The sequence below is a fragment of the Malaya genurostris genome, chromosome 1 (genome assembly GCF_030247185.1).
Source record: "Malaya genurostris strain Urasoe2022 chromosome 1, Malgen_1.1, whole genome shotgun sequence".
Classification (NCBI taxonomy): Eukaryota; Metazoa; Arthropoda; class Insecta; order Diptera; family Culicidae; genus Malaya; species Malaya genurostris.
In genome coordinates, this window is record NC_080570.1 from 115,493,541 (window position 1) to 115,511,162 (window position 17,622).

A 17,622-nucleotide genomic window follows, 5' to 3' on the forward strand; every position below is an offset into this window, starting at 1 on the left:
GCAATGCGTTCGAAGATGTCATTGACGAAACTGTTCATGATGCTCATCGCCTTCGAGGATACTCCGGTATCAGGGTGGACCTGTTTCAACACTTTGTAGATGTAGATAGCGTAGCTTTCCTTCCTGCGGATCTTCTTCTTCTTCTTATCACCCTTGGCGATGTTCTTCTGGGCCTTGCCGGATTTTTTGGCCGCCTTTCCACTAGTTTTCGGTGCCATCGTTCTAACGTTGACGTGCGTTCAGAGTAGCTGTTTTCACGTAAATGACGCTAGCTCGCCCAAGAAACCCCGTTTTATACCTGCTACAGGCAACGCAGTAGGGACAGCCCCTTGGTCAAAATTTGATCCTCTTTTGCGCTTTATGCTCTGCCTATTCGCAGAACGAGAAACAGCGAGATGGTATAAAACAGAGGGTTAGTACTGCGGCAGCCAGTATTACCGAGTTAGCATCCTAGCTGTTAGCATCGTTTCGTGGATTTTTTACGAAAACAAAACACATAAAAGAAAATGTCTGGCCGTGGCAAAGGAGGAAAAGTTAAGGGAAAGGCAAAGTCCCGCTCGAACCGTGCTGGTCTGCAGTTCCCAGTAGGCAGAATCCACCGTCTGCTTCGGAAAGGAAACTACGCCGAACGTGTCGGTGCCGGTGCACCGGTCTATCTGGCGGCAGTGATGGAATACCTGGCCGCCGAAGTGCTGGAATTGGCCGGTAACGCTGCCCGTGACAACAAGAAAACGAGAATCATCCCTCGTCATCTGCAGCTGGCCATCCGTAACGACGAGGAGTTGAACAAACTGCTCTCCGGAGTTACCATCGCACAGGGCGGTGTACTGCCAAACATCCAGGCAGTGTTGCTCCCGAAGAAAACCGAAAAGAAGGCCTAAATTGCACTTGATTCGCACTGAAACCAATCGAAAAAACGTCCTTTTCAGGACGACCACAATTTTCTGATAAAGAACTTATAGAAATTTACTATTTTACTATCGATCAATCATATTTACTCATGCAAGCGCCATAAGACTTGTTTTTTTTTCCATAGCTTCTAGGATAATTTCCCACATTACAAGTGAAAAGTCGATGGTCGGTGGTCGATTGCGCTGGAGAATAGATTTATTTTTTTTTTACCGATCAAGCAAGGTTGGTTGAATGAAAACGACAATCGTCTGGAGAGTCAAGCTACTAAATTAAATATGATTATACGAAAAACCGCGTACAGAGCGATACCGTGTCCGAACTGGCTCTACACTAAATGGAAACTATAACGGCATTCATTTTCCAAGAAAAGGAAAACTGGGATAGTTTTAAAATACAAATATAATTGGGAACAAAAACATCAACCATTTTTATTGATGAATTTTCGCAAGCTAGATTTTTACGAACGGACTTCATCAATCATCGTGCATAATCCGTCCGCATTTTCATTTGATCACCTACCGATCCTTTCGTCGCTGCTTACCGACTGAGCGAACGAACATATTTGATTGTACTACAAGAGAAGCATGCGCGTAGCAGCGGGGTCGGCTCTATGGCTGCGCACCAATTTATCCACTATAGCGTGTCGGTGAAGCACACGCTCAGAAAGTAGTGCTGCTGTGATGGATAAAAGCATACTTTTTTTTTTTTTCTTACTGTGCAGTTTTGTTGAAGCGGACTACCCAAAAGCGAGCGAAGTAGGAAATATCGATTAATTCTTTGCATGGATTTTTTGGTAGTCCTGAAAAGGACTGTTTTGTTGAACACCGTCGAAATAAGAACGGTAGAATTCGACATGATGATGATGACTGACTGACGATGGGTCAATTTACTTCTTGGCAGCCACCTTCTTCGGGGCAGCTTTTTTGGCTGGCGCGGCCTTCTTTGGCTTCGGGGTCTTGGGCTTGTTGGCAGCGGCTTTCGATGGCTTGGTGGCCTTCTGCTTCGGTGCAGCAGCCTTCTTGGCGGCCTTGGCTGGTGCTGCCTTAGCCTTCTTTGCAGCGGCGGCTTTCGGCTTTTTCTCACCTGCAGGCTTTTTGGCCTTCGGTTTCTTCTCGCCAGCGGGTTTCTTGGCAACCTTTTTCTTCTCTCCGGCAGCCTTCTTCGGTTTTTTGGCAGCAGCCTTCTTCGGCTTCTTCTCGCCAGCCGGTTGCTTGGCACCGGCTTTGATTTTGAACGAGCCGGATGCACCGGAACCCTTGGTCTGGGTGAGCTTTCCCTTCTCGACGCCAGATTTCAGGGCCTTCTTGATGAACGGGGCCAGCTTGGCGACGTCGCACTTGTAGTTGGCGGCGATGTACTTCTTGATGGCCTGCAGCGAAGATCCGTTGCGTTCCTTCAGCGTCTTGATGGCAGCCACTACCATGTCATTGACTGGTGGATGTGTCGATGGCTTCTTCGGTTTTTTGGCTTCTCCCTTGGCGGCTTTGGCTTTCTTCGGTGCCTTGGCCGGTGAAGCAGCAACCGGAGCTGCGGCCGATACGTCAACAGCGGTTTCAGCCATTTTTTCTAATGTGCACTTTTCTAAAGCAGGTAGAACGAGCGAACGACTAAGCGAATACAAACGAGTGTGTGAATGCAGTAGAATCGTGCGATACGTTCGGGCACCGAATCCGTCGGCCCTGTTAGGGAATACGCACATGACGGTTACCATTCGGTGCTAGGTAGGTGTAGGTAATTTTTCTGGACTATTGTTTTTTAAATTGTAAACAATGAATCGACAGCAGCGGAAGTATCGCCAAAGAGTGGTTTTATGTTTGCTACGATGTTTGAACTTTCTGCTCCACCATTCGCGAACAGCCGGACGGGCAGTGATGATAGCGAAATATGCATTCAATATCGGACAAACGGTACATGCTTATTTCGAATTGTCAAAAATAGTAAAACAGTACCATTTAAACAATGCGGACTCCAACGAAACATGGTTCATTGGGAAGAGAAATATTTTCTCTTGACAACTAACACAACCCGTTCGATGACGGTTGCGACGCGCACGAGATTGAATCGGTCAAACTTGAACCTGCTGTCTGGCGCAAATCGATCAAACGACCAAAACGCAGTACGAACCGGTGACTAAGCTTTTCAATTTTTCCGTGTTCTGCATTTGGAAAATACAATTTTTAAACAATTTGACTAACAGATATGTTACGTGAGCATAATATTTCCGAACATGCCTTCCGAAATCTGGAACACGATGGCACTGCCAACGAATAATGCTGGCCAACGTCGCCAACGCCCGGGCGTGTCGGTTGTTCTGAAAGCATTTTGGTTACTATTTTTTGTAATGAACTTGTTTTGCCATTTGAATTTGGTTCATCTTGCAAATATTAAACCTGAACATCAGGACAGGTCAATTCCAAGAGAGAGGATGTTTAAAAATTTCGACAGTGAAAAATTAGAATCAAACAAACCGAAGTCCTTTCTAACACAACGAGTCAAATGTGTGGTGTGTTGTTCACGTACCACAAACGGCTGGCTGGGCTGAGAATATTTGTCATCAGAAGCAATAACCAAAAAACAATCTTTCCCAAATCAGAATACCGGAATTGTGGAGCGCATTTAGGATTTTACATGCAAAATATACGGTGCAAGTATTACCATTAAATAATAATAATAATCCTTCGACACCTCCATCTGTCTAGCGTGCGTGCCAGACATAGTCAGTCTCTCAGTCTCAATCGATTGGCAACAAAGAACTCGAGCAGTGATTTGATTTGATACCGAATTTGAGTGTTGCTTATATTTGATAGATATTGGCCGAAAATTGTCACGTACCGGAAGAAAGCACCGAACCCAACCGAACATTAGCCTACTATTCAAAGATTGGCAATTGCTGTGTATTTCTTTCGCCAGAAACATCCCCACCAGTCGTCTGGGGATGGGACGTTGACTATGTCAACGGCAAGCAAGCGTCTGTCGGGGTAGTCTTGGAACGAAACAAATTGGTATTTTCATGATTTTGAACCAATATTGTATAGTATAGTGTATTGAGAGTAGCAGTAGCAGAGTAATACTAGTAACTGGTGGCCGAATCCCGTCAGAATTGTCAGGCAGTCAGTCACATGGCATGACACGGCGAGTGCACGATGTGTTGCAAGCTGGGTTACAAATTTTGCTGAACTATGTAACAGGGAAGCAATGTGTATTGTCTGTGCTGCTTGTCTGTCAGCAGGTCGTCTATTCTCCTCTCAACTGCTACTTTAGCAGAAACAAAAATGAAAGACCAAAAAATAAGGAAAACATTTCAAACACCTATAGATTACTGACTTTCCATATGGGGGGCATGAATTGTGCAACGGATCGGATGTCATTTTCTGTGCGCGCGCAACTTGTGTGTGTGTGTCTGAGTATGTGATTGTTTAAGGGAAAATATTCGAATTCGTAAACTCGTTGGTAATTGATTGGGTGGCCCTGAAAAGGGCCTTTGGGGTATATGTTGTGAGATCAAACGAAAGCCGATAGCCTGTTTAAGCACGTTCGCCACGGATCCGACGAGCCAGCTGGATGTCCTTTGGCATGATGGTAACACGCTTGGCGTGGATCGCGCATAGATTGGTGTCCTCGAACAAACCGACTAGATAGGCTTCGCTGGCCTCCTGCAGTGCCATGACGGCGGAACTCTGGAAGCGAAGGTCGGTCTTGAAATCTTGGGCAATTTCACGCACTAAACGCTGGAACGGCAGCTTGCGAATCAACAGCTCAGTCGATTTCTGGTAACGACGGATCTCCCGAAGGGCTACTGTTCCTGGCCGATAACGATGGGGTTTCTTCACTCCGCCAGTAGCAGGAGCACTTTTGCGAGCAGCCTTTGTCGCCAGTTGCTTACGAGGAGCCTTTCCTCCGGTCGATTTACGAGCGGTCTGCTTGGTACGAGCCATTATTTCTTTCTTTTGCTTATCCTTTCTCTCTACACCGTACTGTACGCGTTGAAAACAAAACACAGAATGAGCTCAAAACGGACCTGGCTGGCTGTTTTATACCTGCCCGACCGCTCTGAAGCAGCCAATCAGCACAAAGCAAAGCACGAAACGGACCCTCTCGGTAGGTATAAAAAAAAGCACCGGTCTGCGAAGTGGCATTAGTTTCACTTGTACTGTCTTACTTGCAAGAACAAGCAGCTAGCAGAGAAAAATGACTGGTCGCGGCAAAGGAGGAAAGGGACTCGGAAAAGGAGGCGCCAAGCGTCATCGTAAAGTGCTTCGTGATAACATCCAGGGAATTACCAAGCCCGCTATCCGTCGTCTGGCTCGTCGTGGTGGTGTCAAGCGTATCTCCGGTCTGATCTATGAGGAAACTCGTGGAGTGCTGAAGGTGTTCCTGGAAAATGTGATCCGAGATGCAGTAACCTACACTGAACACGCCAAGCGCAAGACCGTCACCGCCATGGATGTCGTGTATGCTCTGAAGCGACAGGGTCGCACTCTGTATGGTTTCGGAGGTTAAACGTCGTAACGAGAACACACATAACATAATACGGAAGGATAAAAGGCCCTTTTCAGGGCCACCAATATGTTTCGCAAAGAATTAGTTAGCATTTGCTGGTATTCATTATAATCTATAATCATGATGATGATGATGATGATGATGGTGGTGGTGGTGGTGATGATATGAGAATAGTAAGAAGTGTGCAATAGAGTAGTGAGTAGTGTGAATTCAACCGGGTTCGAAACTGACTAGATTTTTCAGTCCAACAACTAGGTTTTCAAACAAACAATTTAACCAGCAGTCGTTAGGGTGGAAACTGGTTTTCGGTTTCGCATCAAGCAAACACGACATTATTATTTCTGGTCGGTTGTGAGTTTCAAACTGCTGTTGACACTTGAGTACTACTCAACGCGCCGCTGAAAAACGTAACATTTGAGAAAAGAAATTAGTTATGTTGTTTAACATGAACTATCTTTTCGAAATCATTCATTCCCATTCAACTGTTCTGGTCAACTGTCAATGCTGTTGGCTTCGAATTTCGACTATACAACATGCAGCATTTGCTCAAAGCCGCCTAGGATAGAAAAACGATTGCTGTTGATATGTCATTGGTTGGTTTACAGTAGCATGCATGTGTATGTGTAGCAATTTATTATTTGGTTGGTCGACCAAGTCTGTCGATTGGTCCGAAAAGTAATCGATACTTTTCTTTATTTCGAAACCAACATATTTTTGCTCCGAACAATATATTGTCCATATGGCATGGATGAATACTCCGAAACGCGAGAACAATTGTACCTGTGTTGTTCATAATTTGTTCTGTTTTTCTCGTTAGGTGTTTGTTGGCTGATGAAAGTAAAATCATCAACGAACAAAATGTGTTTGGTGATTGAATGAGGGAAATATGCGAACTTAACACTTTGTGTAGATTTGTTTGTGGCCCTTAAAAGGGCCGATTATGCTTGGCGATTCGTATGCACACACACGATCGGGGGGGTTTGGTTGTTCTCACTCAGTTTACTTGGAGCTAGTGTACTTGGTGACGGCTTTGGTTCCTTCCGAAACGGCGTGCTTGGCCAACTCTCCTGGCAAAAGCAGACGAACGGCGGTCTGGATTTCGCGAGAGGTAATCGTCGAACGTTTGTTGTAATGGGCCAAACGCGATGCCTCGGATGCAATGCGTTCGAAGATGTCATTGACGAAACTGTTCATGATGCTCATCGCCTTCGAGGATACTCCGGTATCAGGGTGGACCTGCTTCAACACTTTGTAGATGTAGATAGCGTAGCTTTCCTTCCTGCGGATCTTCTTCTTTTTCTTATCTCCCTTGGCGATGTTTTTCTGGGCCTTGCCGGATTTTTTGGCTGCCTTTCCACTGGTTTTCGGTGCCATCGTGCTTGACGGTTCTCGTACGTTCAGAGTAACTGCTTTAACTTAAATGACGCTATTTGCCATATGACAGCTCGTTTTATACCTGCTATTGAGAGCGGCGCATGGACTGCCCCTTTGTTAGAATTCCTTTTCCTGTTCGCAGAACGGGAAACAGTGAGACGATATAAAACAGAGGGTTAGTACGGCGGCAGCCAGTATTACTGAATTGGCTGTCTAGTCGTTAACAGCATCTCGTGGATTTTTTACGCAGAAACACGCACACACAAAATGTCTGGCCGTGGTAAAGGAGGAAAAGTTAAGGGAAAGGCAAAGTCCCGCTCAAACCGTGCTGGTCTGCAGTTCCCAGTAGGCAGAATCCACCGTCTGCTCCGGAAGGGAAACTACGCCGAACGTGTCGGTGCCGGTGCACCGGTCTATCTGGCGGCAGTGATGGAATACCTGGCCGCCGAAGTGCTGGAATTGGCCGGTAACGCTGCCCGTGACAACAAGAAAACGAGAATCATCCCTCGCCATCTGCAGCTGGCCATCCGTAACGACGAGGAGTTGAACAAACTGCTCTCCGGAGTTACCATCGCACAGGGCGGTGTACTGCCAAACATCCAGGCAGTGCTGCTCCCGAAGAAAACCGAGAAAAAGGCCTAAATTGCGATTTCCGGAACATATTGGTGTTACCCCCCTTACAGAACCCGTCCTTTTCAGGACGACCACCTCACTGTGATAAAGAAATATTTAAGATTGCTTTGAATTAAAGATTGCTAAAGTTGTGATACGCCTGGAAAGTATAATGCGCAAATCAAGTATAGCGACCTTTGTTCATTTTCGTTTTCGGAATTTTACCCTGAATCGGTGTATCTACCTGATGCGAAAATGATGTCCGCTTTTTCAGTGTTTGGAAAACAGAAGACAAAATCGGTCATACCAGACGAATCGGAATTTTAGAATGATCGATGTGAGTTCAATGGCGAAAATCTTTCCCATCGATTTACCGGAAAATGCAGCCATTAAAACATCCAAACTTGATCATATAATCTTAGAGAAAGTGTCGCACGAGAAATAAGAGAATAATTTTCGTTCGTATCCGTGACGACACACCGATCCAATATAGCGCATGTATCTGTGTCATTGGTCGGCATCATCTCATGAATGGTGACGACCGACTAGAAAAAAAGAAGAAGAAGAAGAAGATATCGTAGCTACCACCATGATGGTGAATAAACACTGCCACACACACAGGCCAAAAACAAATGGTAATGTAATGTGTATATGAGGAAACGAAAATCAAGCTGTACCTAAGTTCAGCCATCGGTCTCAGAACCGGAGGGCAAGGTCGCATAAACGCGCGCGTGCGTGTGTGTGTGTGTGTGTGTGTGTCTGTATATTCATTTACATTACATTAGCGGCCCCTACACGTGGCATTGTTTATTATTGACAACCAAAAGCATCGTCAGTACCACCAATCCAATTAGCTTGGTAACTTGTGTCGGTATTTTTCGAGAAAACGTTTAGAGCTTTAAGTATTGCAACTGAATATTGAAACATTGAGAGAAGAGTTCATTAAACAGTACACTCTCGCCAATGAAAGTTTTGTTGGATTGGCGAATAATTTTGATTGTTTGAACATATTTTCATCAATCCGATGATGTTTCGACCATTCGACTAACATATATTTTCGAACGAATACGAATGCCACAAATACGATAGCGACACGAACGTAAACAATAAGGAGAGTAATATTGGCTACTACGAGAATGCGAGAGGCGTGAAAGAGAGAATGAAAATAACCGACGAACAACTATGGCAACAGTGTACACCAATTGTCTAGACCGAACCGCAGTTTAGTGGTTGGTAAGTGTGTATTGGTGTGCGATTCTAGCAGGAAAAATAAAAACTGCTGCTCATTAGAATATCCTATTGGAAAGACTATCTACTTGGAAAACAGGAACTCCGAATTGTTTTCCGACGGTCCATGTAAGAAATTACTGAAAGATTACTCAATAGCAAGTTGCTTATTTAGCATCGATTGTTGAGTTTCGTTGACATGATCAAACGATGAACGCGGCTTACTCAATCCTAACGCAGTGAACGGAACTCTCGCTGTTCGGATGGTTAGGTTAGCTTAGCAACAATGACAAATGGCAACTGAACGAAAAATGGTTGAAATGGTGAAAAATCTCTCAAACTCTCAAGTGAAAAGTAGTCCAGGTTAACCGGTATTTTTTCTCCCTCTGCTCATGCTCATGGATGGGATATGGGAAATCGGTTTGACTTTGCGTCGTATAAACGGTTGTTCGTTTCTACCTACCACCATCCGAGAGGTAAACAATACGTACATGAAAAAAAAAACTTAACGACAAAAGTAAAAACCAATCTTTATATGATACCTTCCCGTTATTGTACGTGTTTCAAAACGCTTGTGCCTACAAAATTGAAAAAATTTGTCTTGTGTTTTCTTTTCCGCAATTTTCAGTAGCAAGCAATTTTGTGAATCGCATACCTCAGTTGCACTATTGCGCAAATTGTGTGTGTGTGTGTGTGTGTGTGTGTAGACTGCCATGAACAACATGTTCCAACTTATCGCAAACAGAGGTGCGTTGGGAGAGCGAGAGAGAGAGAAAAGCAAGTTAGAGAACATAAGAATGAACTTTATTATGACTGAGGGAAAAACCAATACCCATACATTGAAGTAAACCAGTATGACGTTGATATACATATGTATTGGTGTATGTTTTTGGAAAGCGGAAAATCTTCTTTTTCGTTCTTTGTCTCCGAATTCATCTCCTTTCATTGATAATCGATGGATGAGTGATAAATGATGAATGCTAACTCAAATCGCTATTAAAATATAAATCACCACTCGCAAAATCGAACAAACTAATGTTTTCTGTCCTGCAGGTACAAATCTAATTGTTCCTAACAAGCAAACAGTAAACTTCGGTTGCTAGAGATAATGACATTTTCGTTATTTTGGCACAGGAGATTTATTCTTCTCGAAAACCTGCGATTTTCACGAAAACAAACACACACGCACGCGCGCAATCAAATGAAAAAGTGCATGTTCGAAAGAAATTTACATTTGCTTGTCGTCTTCGTGATGAAGTCTTACCATCAAAGCATCATAGAAGAATACTTTACTATGGGACGCCTTTTCAAAATTTACCCTCTGAGAATGTGATAAGTTTTTTGTTTTATCAATGTCTTCTTTCGCCGTTCTTCGGAAAAGGCGGGAAATCTTTGGTCATCCCTGTACAAAAGTAGTGCCTAAAACAATTCGCTCTCTCTCGCTTCCGCAACGGTGTGTGGCTGGTTTCAAGGAATTCAGTTCCAGCATAATGTAATGCACAAATTGGATGAGATTGTTCAAAACAACTAAACTCACTCAAACCAATTGCCCAGCACCTTCCCTCTATTGCACTTTCTTTCACAAACGGCCACCACCATCACAATCGAAACGAGTAAAGAAGAAGCAAGCAAAACAACACACGAGAATTCGAATTTAACACTTTGTGTAGATTTGTTTGTGGCCCTTAAAAGGGCCGTTTGTTAGTTCTCGCATACACGGGGTCGGTGTTGTTCTCAGTTTACTTGGAGCTGGTGTACTTGGTGACGGCTTTGGTTCCCTCAGAAACGGCGTGCTTGGCCAACTCTCCTGGCAAAAGCAGACGAACGGCAGTCTGGATTTCGCGAGAGGTAATCGTCGAACGTTTGTTGTAATGAGCCAAACGCGATGCCTCGGATGCAATGCGTTCGAAGATGTCATTGACGAAACTGTTCATGATGCTCATCGCCTTCGAGGATACTCCGGTATCAGGGTGGACCTGCTTCAACACTTTGTAGATGTAGATAGCGTAGCTTTCCTTCCTGCGGATCTTCTTCTTCTTCTTATCACCCTTGGCGATGTTCTTCTGGGCCTTGCCGGATTTTTTGGCCGCCTTTCCACTAGTTTTCGGTGCCATCGTTCTAACGTTGACGTGCGTTCAGAGTAGCTGTTTTCACGTAAATGACGCTAGCTCGCCCAAGAAACCCCGTTTTATACCTGCTACAGGCAACGCAGTAGGGACAGCCCCTTTGTCAAAATTTGATCCTCTTTTGCGCTTTATGCTCTGCCTATTCGCAGAACGAGAAACAGCGAGATGGTATAAAACAGAGGGTTAGTACTGCGGCAGCCAGTATTACCGAGTTAGCATCCTAGCTGTTAGCATCGTTTCGTGGATTTTTTACGAAAACAAAACACATAAAAGAAAATGTCTGGCCGTGGCAAAGGAGGAAAAGTTAAGGGAAAGGCAAAGTCCCGCTCGAACCGTGCTGGTCTGCAGTTCCCAGTAGGCAGAATCCACCGTCTGCTTCGGAAAGGAAACTACGCCGAACGTGTCGGTGCCGGTGCACCGGTCTATCTGGCGGCAGTGATGGAATACCTGGCCGCCGAAGTGCTGGAATTGGCCGGTAACGCTGCCCGTGACAACAAGAAAACGAGAATCATCCCTCGTCATCTGCAGCTGGCCATCCGTAACGACGAGGAGTTGAACAAACTGCTCTCCGGAGTTACCATCGCACAGGGCGGTGTACTGCCAAACATCCAGGCAGTGTTGCTCCCGAAGAAAACCGAAAAGAAGGCCTAAATTGCACTTGATTCGCACTGAAACCAATCGAAAAAACGTCCTTTTCAGGACGACCACAATTTTCTGATAAAGAACTTATAGAAATTTACTATTTTACTATCGATCAATCATATTTACTCATGCAAGCGCCATAAGACTTGTTTTTTTTTCCATAGCTTCTAGGATAATTTCCCACATTACAAGTGAAAAGTCGATGGTCGGTGGTCGATTGCGCTGGAGAATAGATTTATTTTTTTTTTACCGATCAAGCAAGGTTGGTTGAATGAAAACGACAATCGTCTGGAGAGTCAAGCTACTAAATTAAATATGATTATACGAAAAACCGCGTACAGAGCGATACCGTGTCCGAACTGGCTCTACACTAAATGGAAACTATAACGGCATTCATTTTCCAAGAAAAGGAAAACTGGGATAGTTTTAAAATACAAATATAATTGGGAACAAAAACATCAACCATTTTTATTGATGAATTTTCGCAAGCTAGATTTTTACGAACGGACTTCATCAATCATCGTGCATAATCCGTCCGCATTTTCATTTGATCACCTACCGATCCTTTCGTCGCTGCTTACCGACTGAGCGAACGAACATATTTGATTGTACTACAAGAGAAGCATGCGCGTAGCAGCGGGGTCGGCTCTATGGCTGCGCACCAATTTATCCACTATAGCGTGTCGGTGAAGCACACGCTCAGAAAGTAGTGCTGCTGTGATGGATAAAAGCATACTTTTTTTTTTTTTCTTACTGTGCAGTTTTGTTGAAGCGGACTACCCAAAAGCGAGCGAAGTAGGAAATATCGATTAATTCTTTGCATGGATTTTTTGGTAGTCCTGAAAAGGACTGTTTTGTTGAACACCGTCGAAATAAGAACGGTAGAATTCGACATGATGATGATGACTGACTGACGATGGGTCAATTTACTTCTTGGCAGCCACCTTCTTCGGGGCAGCTTTTTTGGCTGGCGCGGCCTTCTTTGGCTTCGGGGTCTTGGGCTTGTTGGCAGCGGCTTTCGATGGCTTGGTGGCCTTCTGCTTCGGTGCAGCAGCCTTCTTGGCGGCCTTGGCTGGTGCTGCCTTAGCCTTCTTTGCAGCGGCGGCTTTCGGCTTTTTCTCACCTGCAGGCTTTTTGGCCTTCGGTTTCTTCTCGCCAGCGGGTTTCTTGGCAACCTTTTTCTTCTCTCCGGCAGCCTTCTTCGGTTTTTTGGCAGCAGCCTTCTTCGGCTTCTTCTCGCCAGCCGGTTGCTTGGCACCGGCTTTGATTTTGAACGAGCCGGATGCACCGGAACCCTTGGTCTGGGTGAGCTTTCCCTTCTCGACGCCAGATTTCAGGGCCTTCTTGATGAACGGGGCCAGCTTGGCGACGTCGCACTTGTAGTTGGCGGCGATGTACTTCTTGATGGCCTGCAGCGAAGATCCGTTGCGTTCCTTCAGCGTCTTGATGGCAGCCACTACCATGTCATTGACTGGTGGATGTGTCGATGGCTTCTTCGGTTTTTTGGCTTCTCCCTTGGCGGCTTTGGCTTTCTTCGGTGCCTTGGCCGGTGAAGCAGCAACCGGAGCTGCGGCCGATACGTCAACAGCGGTTTCAGCCATTTTTTCTAATGTGCACTTTTCTAAAGCAGGTAGAACGAGCGAACGACTAAGCGAATACAAACGAGTGTGTGAATGCAGTAGAATCGTGCGATACGTTCGGGCACCGAATCCGTCGGCCCTGTTAGGGAATACGCACATGACGGTTACCATTCGGTGCTAGGTAGGTGTAGGTAATTTTTCTGGACTATTGTTTTTTAAATTGTAAACAATGAATCGACAGCAGCGGAAGTATCGCCAAAGAGTGGTTTTATGTTTGCTACGATGTTTGAACTTTCTGCTCCACCATTCGCGAACAGCCGGACGGGCAGTGATGATAGCGAAATATGCATTCAATATCGGACAAACGGTACATGCTTATTTCGAATTGTCAAAAATAGTAAAACAGTACCATTTAAACAATGCGGACTCCAACGAAACATGGTTCATTGGGAAGAGAAATATTTTCTCTTGACAACTAACACAACCCGTTCGATGACGGTTGCGACGCGCACGAGATTGAATCGGTCAAACTTGAACCTGCTGTCTGGCGCAAATCGATCAAACGACCAAAACGCAGTACGAACCGGTGACTAAGCTTTTCAATTTTTCCGTGTTCTGCATTTGGAAAATACAATTTTTAAACAATTTGACTAACAGATATGTTACGTGAGCATAATATTTCCGAACATGCCTTCCGAAATCTGGAACACGATGGCACTGCCAACGAATAATGCTGGCCAACGTCGCCAACGCCCGGGCGTGTCGGTTGTTCTGAAAGCATTTTGGTTACTATTTTTTGTAATGAACTTGTTTTGCCATTTGAATTTGGTTCATCTTGCAAATATTAAACCTGAACATCAGGACAGGTCAATTCCAAGAGAGAGGATGTTTAAAAATTTCGACAGTGAAAAATTAGAATCAAACAAACCGAAGTCCTTTCTAACACAACGAGTCAAATGTGTGGTGTGTTGTTCACGTACCACAAACGGCTGGCTGGGCTGAGAATATTTGTCATCAGAAGCAATAACCAAAAAACAATCTTTCCCAAATCAGAATACCGGAATTGTGGAGCGCATTTAGGATTTTACATGCAAAATATACGGTGCAAGTATTACCATTAAATAATAATAATAATCCTTCGACACCTCCATCTGTCTAGCGTGCGTGCCAGACATAGTCAGTCTCTCAGTCTCAATCGATTGGCAACAAAGAACTCGAGCAGTGATTTGATTTGATACCGAATTTGAGTGTTGCTTATATTTGATAGATATTGGCCGAAAATTGTCACGTACCGGAAGAAAGCACCGAACCCAACCGAACATTAGCCTACTATTCAAAGATTGGCAATTGCTGTGTATTTCTTTCGCCAGAAACATCCCCACCAGTCGTCTGGGGATGGGACGTTGACTATGTCAACGGCAAGCAAGCGTCTGTCGGGGTAGTCTTGGAACGAAACAAATTGGTATTTTCATGATTTTGAACCAATATTGTATAGTATAGTGTATTGAGAGTAGCAGTAGCAGAGTAATACTAGTAACTGGTGGCCGAATCCCGTCAGAATTGTCAGGCAGTCAGTCACATGGCATGACACGGCGAGTGCACGATGTGTTGCAAGCTGGGTTACAAATTTTGCTGAACTATGTAACAGGGAAGCAATGTGTATTGTCTGTGCTGCTTGTCTGTCAGCAGGTCGTCTATTCTCCTCTCAACTGCTACTTTAGCAGAAACAAAAATGAAAGACCAAAAAATAAGGAAAACATTTCAAACACCTATAGATTACTGACTTTCCATATGGGGGGCATGAATTGTGCAACGGATCGGATGTCATTTTCTGTGCGCGCGCAACTTGTGTGTGTGTGTCTGAGTATGTGATTGTTTAAGGGAAAATATTCGAATTCGTAAACTCGTTGGTAATTGATTGGGTGGCCCTGAAAAGGGCCTTTGGGGTATATGTTGTGAGATCAAACGAAAGCCGATAGCCTGTTTAAGCACGTTCGCCACGGATCCGACGAGCCAGCTGGATGTCCTTTGGCATGATGGTAACACGCTTGGCGTGGATCGCGCATAGATTGGTGTCCTCGAACAAACCGACTAGATAGGCTTCGCTGGCCTCCTGCAGTGCCATGACGGCGGAACTCTGGAAGCGAAGGTCGGTCTTGAAATCTTGGGCAATTTCACGCACTAAACGCTGGAACGGCAGCTTGCGAATCAACAGCTCAGTCGATTTCTGGTAACGACGGATCTCCCGAAGGGCTACTGTTCCTGGCCGATAACGATGGGGTTTCTTCACTCCGCCAGTAGCAGGAGCACTTTTGCGAGCAGCCTTTGTCGCCAGTTGCTTACGAGGAGCCTTTCCTCCGGTCGATTTACGAGCGGTCTGCTTGGTACGAGCCATTATTTCTTTCTTTTGCTTATCCTTTCTCTCTACACCGTACTGTACGCGTTGAAAACAAAACACAGAATGAGCTCAAAACGGACCTGGCTGGCTGTTTTATACCTGCCCGACCGCTCTGAAGCAGCCAATCAGCACAAAGCAAAGCACGAAACGGACCCTCTCGGTAGGTATAAAAAAAAGCACCGGTCTGCGAAGTGGCATTGATTCAGTGATTCGGTATTCAAGTGTGAACAAGTCCAGACGTGTTTTCTCTTGCGTGCGCGTTTTTCTCTCGTGTTTTTCCTCCCGTTCTTCGCTTATGACGAAACGAAGGCGGCGTTCGGGCGCCGGTTCGAAATCTAGCCCGAAACAGAAAACCAGTACCGGTGTGCTGGTTAGTCCCAAGGAACCAGATGGCAAACGTCTGCGATCAGATGCAGGCATCGTTTCTAATCGTTCTTCACGTCACGCGAGCATAGCTAGTGTTGCTAAAACCGTGACAAATCACAGTGAACTAGATGGGTTTGGTGATTTGAATCCAGATTTTCCACCAAATAATCAACCGCTACCAGTCAAAATCAAGCTTCCCCCCATCATGGTGAAGGCTGTTCCCCTGGATAAATTAATGAAAACATTAAAAGCTCTCGGAATCTGTGCGCAGTATAAAATCTGCCAGATCGGCATAAAAGTGATAGTGCAATCTAAGAATGAATTTGAACATATTATGACATATCTGAAAAAATCAAAAACTGAGTTTTTCACCCACGACATCTCTGGTGATAAACCGTTCAAGGCTGTAGTAAGAGGACTTCCACAGATGAGTGTGCAGGAAATTGATGACGAGCTCCGTTCACACTACAAGCTATCTCCAGTGGGGATATTCCAAATGTCTCGCCGAGATAAAAGCCAATCGTTCCGGGACTCTCTTTACCTGGTCCACTTTGCAAAGGGCACTGTCTCGCTCAATGCACTGCAGGCTATAAGAACCATTTGCTCAGTGGTCGTTCGATGGGAACCGTATCGGGGCACAAATCGAGACGTCACACAGTGCCAGCGGTGCTTAAATTTTGGACATGGCACCAGAAACTGCAATGTAAAGCCACGATGCGGAAACTGTGCGCAGTCACATGCAACTAGTGACTGTTTGCTTGAAGGTGCAATCAATTACCGCTGTGCCAATTGCGGTGGTAATCATCGGGGATCTGAGCGTTCCTGTCCGAAGCGGGAGGAATACAAATATATTCGAAAACAAGCTTCTTCGAAACCCCAACAAGGAAATAAGAAACAACAAACCCTTCCATTATCGAAGGCGGACTTTCCTCCTCTACCTGGCGCTGGTACTAGGACCCCTCCTAATGGACCCTCTGTAATGAACGGAAACCCTCCACGCGGTTCAGTATGGAACAACGGACACCCGGTGAATCCTACAGAACAGCTTTTTTCGCCAGAACAACTGATGAGCATCTTCACCGAGATGTGCGGCAATCTCCAGCAATGCCGAACACGTCGTGACCAGATCTACGCTTTGGGTCTTCTCGTTATCAGATATGGCTGCTAAACCGTTAAAAATTCTCAACTGGAACGCTCGTTCTCTTAGAACGAAAAAACTTGAGCTGTTGGATTTTATCACATCTAATGTGGTAGATGTAAGTATCATCACTGAAACTCATCTTTCCCCCGAAATTTCGTTCTCTGTGCCAAATTTCTCAACTGTGCGGTTAGATAGACTCAATTCTCGTGGTGGCGGGGTAGCCATTTTGGTTAGAAAAGGCTTGAAGTTTCAAATCCTTCCCCATCATAACACAACTGTTATTGAATCCCTGTGCATTGAAGTCGAAACATCTTCAGGAAAACTAAAGATTATTGCTGTTTACTGCCATCAGCAATGTTACGAAAGCAATGGATTAGCAAGAAAATTTAAAAACGACTTGGCTAAACTTACAAGATCTAATGCAAAATATATTATCGGAGGTGATCTCAATGCAAAACACGATCTCTGGAGAAATAGCCGTAAAAATCAGAACGGTTCAATTCTTTTCGAAGATAGCCAACTCGGTTATTACTGTGTTCACTATCCTGATCAACCCACTTTTCTTTCACCGGCGGGAATAACGTCTACTTTGGATATTTTCCTCACCAACACTGTTATATCCAAACCAGTAACGCTTTCGGAGCTTAGTTCAGATCATTACCCCGTGGTCTGTGAGTTTGGCGGAGAGATAGAAACGGTTATACAAAAACGGAAAGATTTTCACAATGTAAATTGGGTGGTTTT

At 44.9% G+C, this 17,622-nt stretch overlaps 4 protein-coding genes across 4 annotated transcripts; 2 read left to right on the forward strand and 2 right to left on the reverse strand.

Moving 5' to 3' along the window:
* Positions 1-506: 506 nt before the first annotated feature.
* On the forward strand, positions 507-881 carry LOC131427562 (histone H2A). The gene has a single exon (XM_058590875.1). It carries the CDS (start codon positions 507-509, stop codon positions 879-881), a length of 375 nt encoding a protein of 124 aa, XP_058446858.1.
* A 917-nt stretch (positions 882-1,798) lies between these two features.
* LOC131440650 (histone H1B-like) lies at positions 1,799-2,473 on the reverse strand. The gene has a single exon (XM_058612125.1). It carries the CDS (start codon positions 2,471-2,473, stop codon positions 1,799-1,801), a length of 675 nt encoding a protein of 224 aa, XP_058468108.1.
* A 4,580-nt stretch (positions 2,474-7,053) lies between these two features.
* On the forward strand, positions 7,054-7,428 carry LOC131440675 (histone H2A). The gene has a single exon (XM_058612166.1). The coding sequence runs from the start codon at positions 7,054-7,056 to the stop codon at positions 7,426-7,428; it is 375 nt and encodes a 124-aa protein (XP_058468149.1).
* A 4,891-nt stretch (positions 7,429-12,319) lies between these two features.
* On the reverse strand, positions 12,320-12,994 carry LOC131440658 (histone H1B-like). The gene has a single exon (XM_058612134.1). It carries the CDS (start codon positions 12,992-12,994, stop codon positions 12,320-12,322), a length of 675 nt encoding a protein of 224 aa, XP_058468117.1.
* Positions 12,995-17,622: the final 4,628 nt, after the last annotated feature.

Bases quoted from the DNA above. Each gene is read 5' to 3' on its own strand.
- LOC131427562 (XM_058590875.1), top strand. From the start codon at position 507: ATGTCTGGCCGTGGCAAAGGAGGAAAAGTTAAGGGAAAGGCAAAGTCC.
- LOC131440650 (XM_058612125.1), bottom strand. From the start codon at position 2,473: ATGGCTGAAACCGCTGTTGACGTATCGGCCGCAGCTCCGGTTGCTGCT.
- LOC131440675 (XM_058612166.1), top strand. From the start codon at position 7,054: ATGTCTGGCCGTGGTAAAGGAGGAAAAGTTAAGGGAAAGGCAAAGTCC.
- LOC131440658 (XM_058612134.1), bottom strand. From the start codon at position 12,994: ATGGCTGAAACCGCTGTTGACGTATCGGCCGCAGCTCCGGTTGCTGCT.